At 36.1% G+C, this 11,039-nt stretch overlaps 1 protein-coding gene across 1 annotated transcript; it reads right to left on the bottom strand.

Moving 5' to 3' along the window:
- Positions 1 to 592: 592 nt before the first annotated feature.
- LOC122291052 (cytochrome c biogenesis CcmF N-terminal-like mitochondrial protein 2) lies at positions 593 to 909 on the bottom strand. Its single transcript, XM_043098704.1, is given in 3 exon segments — positions 593 to 716; positions 718 to 779; positions 781 to 909. Coding segments are annotated over 3 exon segments (315 nt in total).
- Between the last annotated feature and the right edge of the window lie 10,130 nt (positions 910 to 11,039).

An 11,039-nucleotide genomic window follows, 5' to 3' on the forward strand; every position in this document is an offset into this window, starting at 1 on the left:
TCAACTTTCTTGCACCTTGAATTTCAAGTAAAAAGTTACCTCAAGTTATCACCAATGTGCCAACTATTCGTCTACACACTGAAGGCACCAGTTGTGTATAGGGCATGCAAAAGTTGTTGCCTACTCAGCAATAAAACCTCAGAGATGCCAAATGCATTGTAACATAAGTCCTCCCACCAAGCCACGATTCATTGAATGGTCTAAACTCTTGACTTGACACCACACCTTTGAAACCAAAACTGTCATAGGTGCCAGCAACCTGGTTTGCAAAAGGATCATCACATTTAGTAATTAACAATAAATTAGATTTAAGTTTATGACTTCTTAGAGACTCTTTTATGATGGCTCTAGGACTTTGGGATTGGCATCTGAATCAAATAGTACCTGCATATCCTTACTCCTAAATTGTGTTTATTTGAAATAAAGGTAAGTGACAAAGACATCAAAGTCAAGTACTATGACTATATGCACAACTAGTGCAATGGCTTGGAAGCAAGCTACCTTGACCATCTTTCAAACAGCTAGGGCCCTTGCCCAAAAATCAATCTTCTTCTAGTTGAGGGGTGAAAAGTGGCAATGGATAACCAACTCATTAATAAGTTAAGCTCTTCCATAACATAACAGGATGGGGTTGCACTCGAGCTGAGCGATGTATATGTGCAAGAGTGCCTCACAACACAATCATTTCTTCTTTATAGGTTCTACACACCGATGCCTAGGCCACCACTATGAATGATAGCTAGCAATCCATACGATATTGAAAATTCTCTTGAGAAAACCACATGGAAGAGTCTCAGTATTAAGAAAACGTGTCCAAGAGTGAAGAATGGGTAGAATTTATGAATGAGTATGAGCTGTGGTTAATACTTGATGCATAAAAAACCAATTTCTACTCGATCCCAAAACCATCGGTCTATTGTAAGAGTCATGCCATTTTTTCCAACATGGCATGCAAAAGTCAATTGGGATTTGACTACATCCAACAGGGGTCTTATATATCTAGATGGTTGTCAATAATGTCCTATATTTTGACTTTTTTTTACTTGAGTTAACTTTGATGGTGTTCATAGGGTCTCTTATCCATACTTGGTTTCTGTTTCCTAACTTGGGGTTCTCTATGTTAAATCCCAATGTGTTTTATGAGCCTAATGACCTCTATGTTCTTAATCAAGACTTTTATGTTTGGAGTATTACATCCTCAAAATTATAAAAGTTTCATCCTCAAAATCACAAACTTTTATACAACGGATAGTGGGTTGATATTTTTCCTCAATCAAATGGTTGGTCATGTCTCTAGGGGCACATGGTCATTCTCATCCCATTTGTTGATCTGTAAGATGGGATAAATTGTAGCCACATCTCATCTATGGGTCAAGCTCTAAATCCTCTCAATCCTCTTTGTTGAGATATCCAAAACTCAATGTACACAAAATAGATGGGGACATCATTAGCAAGTGTTTCGGTTGATCGAAGGGTACATCATCCATATCACAATTGTCGATGTAGTAGATGTCACTATACTTGTCATGTGCATAATCCAATCTCCCTCCCAGTCCTCATTTAACTAGTTGACCATGTGGACAGTTTGTAAATCCAACCTCCCTCCAAGACATTTGGTATGGGGTTGGGGTTCATATCTTTAGTGGGTTCCTTAAATAAATATTGTTACTTGTTTTTCATCTATTGTTCTATTTCCCACAAGGCTTATTGTACTTCATGGTTGTGACATAAAACCTTAACAAGAGGTATGGTCTTTACTTGTAAGATATGTTCCCTTTTCTTTGGTATATGTAGTGGTACTTTTTCACACATCATGTCTTATTGGATTTACAAGGGCTCATAGTTGATCACTTGTGCAGGGGTGCATGTACTTCCTGCGAAACATGGAGCCTGAATGACCTTGTATTGTACTAGCCCAACTCTACTAATTAGTCGAATGGCCCAACGTATCTAAGGTTCAACTTTCCCTTCTTCCCAATCATATCACCCTCTTTATTGGTAAAAGTTTCAAGAACACCTTGTCTCTTTCTTCCAAAGATAGCTCCCAACACCATCAATCTAAACAAAACTTTTGCTGCTCTGGGATACCAGCATTCGGCAACAAGTGGGAGTGACCTTATCCTTGGTGTTTTGAACAATGTCTAGTCTGATAAGTTTTCTTCTTTTTATGTCATCCTAATACAATGATGAATGACACTATGGAGGAAAGCACTACGTGTAATTTGACAATTTTCTTGATATAATACTTGGTTAGCCTATAACACCCATCCCCTTAGGGTTATAAAACTAAAGGAGTTGAGTGCTACTAACCTTAAAATCATTTTCCCTCAAAGCCAAGTATACATAATTTATTAAAATAAAACAAAATTCTTTTTTATTAAAATACTGCAAATATAACAAAGAATTTGTGGAAAAACTTATTAAAATAGTTTAAATCTTATGTGGTTAAGATATAACTGATTAAATTGAAAACACAAACTCATGGATGTCTAGGCCTTTGCCTCCCCCTCCTAAGTCAAGTCATGTCCAGCTCCATTCTCACAATGATCATCACCTGGAATTGTTAAAACATAAAAATATAAAAAACAAATCACCATTGTAATCATTGTTGACCAACTTTAATTTTACCTATGGCTACGAGTTGGGAATCATCACATGAGGATGACAATACCAGCTGCACCACCAACATCTCTATCCTGGCAATGCAATATGCCCCTTAACCTCATGGTAGCGTCTTCACTGTTAGAACATAGGCCATTACATATCTTGATTGTCAAACCTCATCATAATTATACTTGCATATTTTCTTATCATATATTGCATTATCATATATTGTCATAATGCATAGATTTTAGATCAAATTTTTACTTTTCATAAAATATCATACTGCATGATTCCTCACATAAAATCATAACTTGTCATAAAATGTCGTAATGCATGGAAACCACATAAAATCATGACTTTTTATAAAAATATCTTGACACATAGTTCCTCAATAAAATCATGAGTTTTCATAAAATTAACATTGTAATGCATGTAAACCACATAAAATCATAACTCTTCATAAATATGGTTATGCATGAGAATCACATGAAATCATATAACCTTTCATTAAATATCATGATGCATATGCCATGCAAAATAATAGGAAACATACACATAAAATCATGGCATTTACTAAATTATCATGACATTCAAAAATTACTTTCATTATGACGTTACTTGAGTATGTAAAAAGGGCATCCAACGGTTCATACATATATAAAAGTTCTTTTAGAAAAGACATGTCACTTACCGTACATACATGAGCATATATGTGTTACTTGCATAAATTCCTAATCGCACGTATTGAAACCACTTTGATGAACTTAATCGAGAGAGAGAGAGAGAGAGAGAGAGAGAGAGAGAGAGAGAGTCATAGGTTAGATATCCTCTTCCAATCAGTTTGGCCTCAAAATGGAGATACGTGTAGAAGCTCATAGCCAACAGTGATGGAGGGTGGCTCGAGGGTGACATTTCGATAGTGGCAAAAGGTGGGTCTACACTGGTTATGGTTTATGCAATTCAGCTTGGCTAAGGGGCATCACATAGTGGCCTCTCAGCTGCTTACAAGTTCACGATTGTACTCGGTGCAACTTGTTGGTGAGCACAAGTGGTGTACATTCGTGGCTTACGATGGTCTGAATGTTGCTAATGTCATGATAAGGCTACGGTTGGTGGGCATGGAGAATGGACTACTGCGGTTTATGTTCACGATGGACTTATCCAAAGTGGCAATAGCAGTCCAATAAGTCAGTATATGATGTTCTGCCTTGACAGCTTATTGGTAGGCTGGACATTATGCCACATACTTTGTTATGTCATGTTTCATGTTATTCCACTAGTAGTATTGTTTCAAGTTTTGATACATAGATGCACCATGTATATGGAATGATGAGCTTCCTCCAATATGTCCTTCTTTAGCTCATCGTTAAGTATGCAGATGCATATCTTTTACTGTAGTATCGCTTATAACACTACCCAAAAATAGGTCATCTCTTCACTCAATTATATTTCTTTTAGTTCAACATACTTGGGATCCTTTTCTTGAGCATCTCGAATTCTATCAATTGTTAATGTTGGACGACCAAGTTAGTGATGAGTGCCGAATCCTTGCTCAGATTTACATCCAAACGAAGGTTCTTTATCTCCATGATCAGCTCCATCTAGTTTGATATTAGTGTCGACACTTCTCTCCTTGACTTCCCTAGATGGTAGTAGGTTGCTGACACTTCCCTCCTTGACTTAATTCCCTAGATGGTACTAGATTGTGCAATCACAATCCTTGAGCTTTAGCCACCTTTGTTGCCTCATGATCGGTGAATATCGCGCACTTTAATGCATACAAACGATGCCTCCATATCTTTAAGGCATCTACCATAGCAGCCCTAAGTCGTGGTTAGGATACTTTTTCTCATATTCCTTCAACTAACGAGAAGCATACACTACCCACTTTCCAATATGCATCAACAAGTACCCCAAACTCTTGCCATAGGCATCATTGTAAATTATATATCTTCTTAATTTGGTTAGGAGAGTGAGGATAGGTATAGTGACCAACTTTTGCCTCAATCTCTAAAGCTCTCCTCACATGTATCAATCCAAACATACCGAGCATTCTCCTCAATCAATGTCTTCAATAGTTTGAGAGTGCCGCCTAAAATCCATATTGTACCACTTCTATGGCACATATATCTTCATTGCATACTTTGATCCACTATTGTCCAAATTGAATTTCCTACACTAACGGTGGACGAGAATGATTATACATTCAAACTATGATAATGTCTCATTCGAACATAACTCATACAATTTCATTTTGGAATGGGTACCTACGAACATATAAAATGTTACGTTTGAACGTTAAGCCCATTTACGTGCGAACATGTAAGTTACTCATTCTAGCATTCGAATGTTAGTCATTAACATTCAAATGTGAACTGTTTTAAAATTAAAAATGAAATTTCAAATTAAAAAAGTTTGAGAATTGAAATATAAAAACACTAGTTATATTAAATGATATTGTTTTTTTTGTTACATAAAGAATAAAAGAAATTGCAAAATATGAATAAAAAATTTATTCATTACATAAGGTTCACTAGAAAACTAGAATTTTTTATTCAGTATTCATTAAAAAATTAGATTGTTTTTTTTGGTTCATTACACTAGATATTGTTCATTACGTAAAGTTTAAAATTAAAAATAGAATTTCAAATTAAAAAAGATTGACAATTGAAATACAATAACACTTTCATATATTAAATGATATTGTTCATTACATAAAGTATAAATAAAATAGTAAAATATAAATAAAAACTACAAGAAAGGTGCAAAAAAACTCAAAACGAGTTGTTTACAAAAGTATGAAATTCCTCAGTCAATGTGTTGACCTTTTCATTTAGGATATCTAAATGATGGCCAACTTCAGTGACACTCTACTGTACTATTACGATTTGTCAGTCAATATGCACAGTAATATCTGAGACCATCACATCAACCCAAGTAAGGTGCATATCCAGCCAAGCGAGTGCGCATCCCTTACAGATGTACCCATCAACTACTGACAAGTGGGAGCAACATCGACCTCAGGCTAAGTCGAAGGAACAAGATCTGGTATAGGTGCAGGCTCACGCCAAGCTCGCCCCTACCCTGTTCAATGCTTTGACGATATGAGGTCATGTCTATAGGGCTTATCTGCTTAGTCAACCACTCCTCTACCTAGGGTCAGACTCTCCGGTCTAGTAATAGCTTAGTAATGATCACCTTATATGGTAGGTTGTTAGTGGAGATGATACTGGCCATGTAACGAATCCTCTCATATATCTGCAATGCCAAGTCGATGGGCTCTCCACATGCCAGTTGTATGAGGAACTCTGTGTGAGTCCAACTGAAGGTGGCCTTATGTGCCACAGGATCTATCTTTGTTGCAACTATGAGATGCAACATATGGAAAAATGGGAGCAACAACGTCTAGGAGAATGTGTTCATCTTATCGAAAGCTATGCGGTATCTCACAATGAGGATGAATAAATACTCATCACGATCATCATCCTGAACCTCATCACTATCAGTATCCTCTCCCTCGAACCGGTCAACATCTTTGGCCATAGACTCAACTGGGCCAACAGATAATGCATATGGACCTACATGTGGTGCGCTCTCACCCTGAGCATCCACTATACTCAATGCCTCAAATACTCGATGGAGCCTAAGTAGCTGCGCAATGACATCCACCAAAACCTCAAACTGAACACCACATACAGTTATAGTGTGAGATGATGCATCCTAAGGCATGGATGACATCTCCATATAAAACTTACAGACCATGGAGGAGTATATACTCCCCCTCAGCGTGCAGATGTTGGTCCAACCTCTGGAAACAAAGACACATCCTTAGACTCTTCCCATCCCATATCAGCTCATCGAACTCATTGATATACACTTCGCATTCGGTCATAACAGTTATACAACCTATTCAAGAAGTGTCTTGGGTTCCTTCCCTCTACCGTTTCCTAGTTGTCAAAGGATGAGTCATATTTTGTAATAAAAAAAATAGTATTTAGATATGAAACAAATTAAATATGTTCTGAAATACGTTCAAACGTAACATAATAACATTCGAACATGTAGGTTACAACGTTTGAACGTTAGGAATTAAATGGCCAGATGTTCAAACTTATCCATGAATACGTTCGAATGTTAGGAGTCAAATGGTCAAATGTTTGAACTTATCCAGTAATATGTTTGAACTTAAAACAAAAACATCATAAAGACCTTACATTTGAACATGCAGTGTATAAAGTTTGAACATATAGCTAAACATTCAAACAATAGAAATGTTATGTTCAAATGTTAGGACTCAAATGGCTAGGAAAGCATTACATTTGAACATTTTAGTGTACAAACGTTTGAATGTAACAATACATTTGAACTTAGATTAACATTCGAACATTTCCTGTGGGACGTTCGAACGTTTCAACCTAGAAATGACTCAGCCATTTTCGATTTTCTCAAATATTCATTTAATCTTGTAATGGCTACCCTAGAAATGAAGTATACACTAAGTGTAAACTATCTACAGTGGCCATATGGCCGTTGGCCACTCATGGTGGCTGAAAAAGTATATTAGAAATTTGGCTACTAATGGAAATCCAAAACCCACTAAAATACCCTAAAAATGTTACAAACAACACAAGAAATGTAATATAAATGGACACTAACCTTTTTTGTAATCGTTATGGGGGTGATTGACGGCAGAGTGCGATAGAGAAGATGGTTGAGTGCGACGGAGAGAGTTTTGGTTTTGGGTGGAACGTTCATCGTTTGGATGTACAACATATATATACATTACGTTCAAACATTACAACACATATGTTCAAACGTAACTAATTATATAATCTATATTACTATATTGTAATATATGATATTACTATATATAATCTATATACATTAATATATTATATATACTATATTTATATTAGTATATTTATATATATAGTTACTATATATATTACTATATATATCACTATATATATTACTATATTTATATCAATATATTTTACCAACGCCTTGCAAATAAAATGTTAATTACTTATTAAAATTCAGTCATTTTTATCATATTTATTATTTAAGTACTAACATGAGTTTTTAAAATTACTACTGTGACTTTGTTAGAAATGTGATGATCCTAAAAATTTCTCCCTCGTTCATGTCTATGTTGCTATTCACACCAATGAGCACAGCGAGTGGATCGATTCTGTCACCAAAGATAATTATGTAAGTGAGGTCATCTTATGTGAATAGATTATGCCAACATGTGAATGAATATTATGTTTTCTTACTATTTTTTTAATGTTACTTATTGTATGTTTTCTTCCTAATTATTGTAGGAAAAAATGATTTAGCTGCAATCAGCATCTGAGGAATCTTCTCCTAGTGACATCCACATATTTACGCAAATCCTCGGGACCAAGTCTGGTTTGGTAAGAGGTTTGGAACGTTCTTTCAAGTGTGTCAGTTCATCCTTGATGGCCTTGACTTCAGAAGTTAATAATCTTACCATGGATTTGGATGCTGCACACCAAGAAATTGAGCAAATGAAGTTGAGACAGTAGGAGTTGGAGTTTCTCTTATCACGACAGTTTGATTTAGAGACGCATTTGCAAGAGCGGCAAAGAGACTAAGAGGAAAGAATACACATTAAAGTTTAAGAACAAGTATAGAGGGAGATGCAGGTCCAGACGGAACGTGTTATGTCATTGCAGTAGGATCACGATGGGGGAGAAAAGTAGAAAAAATAAATCCTATCATTGTTTAAAACTTTTGTCCTCTAATTTTGAAATTTTTTGAAATATTCTCATCAAATAATAATATTTATGATGTAATATGATACAATTTGTATGCATTTTAATTTTATGAAATTATTAGTTCTAATCAGTACGTTCAAATGTGAATAAAGAATGTTTGAACATGACTTTATGTTCGAATCAATGTTCGAACATAAAATTATACAAACGTGAGATAAATACATTCAAATGAAAACTATTACATTCGAACGTATATACCCAAACATTGAACTCATTCTGTTATGATTGAATAGAATTTCTTAATGTTCGAACGTGTATATTAACCATCCAAAAGTTTAACTTTTTACATTCAAACAATTACCTAATTACAACATGCAAATGAAACATTCAAACGTCAAATCACAATCGTTTGAACATGTGTACGTTCAAACGTAAAAGTAAAATGTTAAAATGAAAAATATCAAACGTTAGATATTTATCATTCAAATAATAATTGGTCGAGTAAATGTTCGAATATTATTTTACTACGTTCGAATGTACTTTCTATGATGGAATTTGACTCACAAAATCTCTTCACATTCAAACGTTGCATCTCACAATAGACTTCAAATCGTCACAAAAAAAAATTGTGACGGTCGTATGGTAAACCGTCAAAAAATACTTTATGTGATGCTTTTTGGTGAAGGTTGTCACTAAAAAATTTCTGTGATGATTTTCTAATTGTTTGTGATGGTTTCGTCCATCACAAAAAAATGAAATCTGTTGTAGTGGTTGTAACCATTAGTCCACAGTACTAGCAAAGTGTTGGTCCTTCTCATTGGAGTAAGGTTTCTCTCTTTGTTTGTGTCAGAGTCTTTGTCTCTCAGTTTTATCTGTGGAGTTTTTGTGCATGCATGGCTACGGATAGATTAACTACATTATGGGAGGGTCTCAAACTCTCAGAGGTAGAGGAATAGGTGGTTGTTCTATCTGATCAATCACTTCAAGAGGCAATCTTGAAGGGGAAACATTGCCTTATGTCTTTGGTTACTTCTGATAAGCCGATCAATATTGAAGCCTTCAAAACAACTACAGCAATGGTATGGATGTTGAAGGGTTGGGTGAAGTTTCTTGTGGTGGGTGAAAATTCTTTTCTTATTGAATTCCAAATGTTGGCAATAAGGAGAAAGTTTTACAAGGTCGTCCTTGGACCTTTGATCATTATCTGGTTGCTCTGCAAGAAGTCGATGGCAGTCTCCCTATCAATGCCATCTCTTTTACTCATGAGCCGTTCTAGGTGCAACTCCATAATATGCCTTTAGCAGGTATGAACTAGGAGTATGGAATGCTTGTTGCTTCTGCAATCGGTGAGATACTTTCTGTTGAAGTGAAGAAGGATGGAACAGGTTGGGGTAGAAGCCTTCGTGTGAAAGTTAATGTGAATCTTTCTAAACCTCTGGTGCGTGGTAGATGGGTGCAAGGAGGTGAACAGAGGACTTGGATAGCTTTCAAATAAGAAAGATTACAAAATTTTTGTTTCAAGTGTGGAGTTCTGAAGCACAAAGGTAAAATTTGTCCTTTCTTGCATAGAGATGATGGGGAGGAGATGCAATTTGGTCCTAGGCTGAGGGCCAATCCACTCAAAATCAGACTGTCTGAAGTGAGGAAATATGGTGGCAATGGTGGTTCTGATCAACCAAGGGCAGAAGAAGGTAGTGGGAATTCCACATGGAAGGCCTCCGAGACACCAAACGCTGGTTTTTTAATTCGGGAGCCGTTACAAAATGAGCCATTACCAAAAGCTGGTACTTCAAATCCAGGAGGCGTTACTAGCATTCAAAAGGCTAGTCAATTGCAGGATTCAAACGTTAGGAGTGGATCAGTTTTAAAGATCCGTCAATCTGAATTATTGGCCAGCATGAATACAAGTAATGTCCAGCATGATCCACCTATTTTTTATGATCCCCTGCCCATGGAGACAGTTACAGAAAGACTTGTCTCTGGTGCTAACCCTTCTAGTTTCAATTTTCAATCCCAACCATCTTTAATGAAAAAGAAGTCCACTTGGAAAAGGAAGGCACATGAGGGGCCAGGTAAGGATGTTATTTTTGTATCATTTTTGGAGTCAAGTGGTGATAATAAAAGGGCTTTGCGATCTAATACCTTCATTAATGATTTATCCCAACATGAGAAAAAACAAAAAACAAGTATGCAGACTTGTGAAGCTGAATTGGTGGTAGCTGCTTCGCAGCCCCACCAGGCTTAATGAGTTGCCTAAGTTGGAACTGTCAAGGGCTTGGAAACCCTTGAACAGTTCGAGAGTTGCACTATTTGGTGCGTTCAAAGTGCCCAAACTTTATTTTTCTAATGGAAACAAATTGTAACAGACAAAAAGTGGAGATTATTCGTAATAGACTTGGTTACCATCATAGTTTTGTTATTGATAGTAGGGGACTAAGTGGTGGAATTTGTTTCATTTGGAAAGACCATGTAGAAGTGGAGTTAGTGACCTACACCCATCACCATATCTCTCTAAAGGTGACTTTATCAGAGGGAGAACAAAGATCTTTTTTATTAATAGGTTTCTATGGTTTTCCTGAAGCTGCTAGAAGGGTAGCAAGCTGGGATCTTCTCATAGCCATCAAGCCTACTGATAATGTGGCATGGATTTGCATAGGAGATTTTAATAAGGTCTTATATAGCTATGAAAAATTT

This window comes from Carya illinoinensis, chromosome 13 (assembly GCF_018687715.1).
Source record: "Carya illinoinensis cultivar Pawnee chromosome 13, C.illinoinensisPawnee_v1, whole genome shotgun sequence".
NCBI classification, from domain to species: Eukaryota; Viridiplantae; Streptophyta; class Magnoliopsida; order Fagales; family Juglandaceae; genus Carya; species Carya illinoinensis.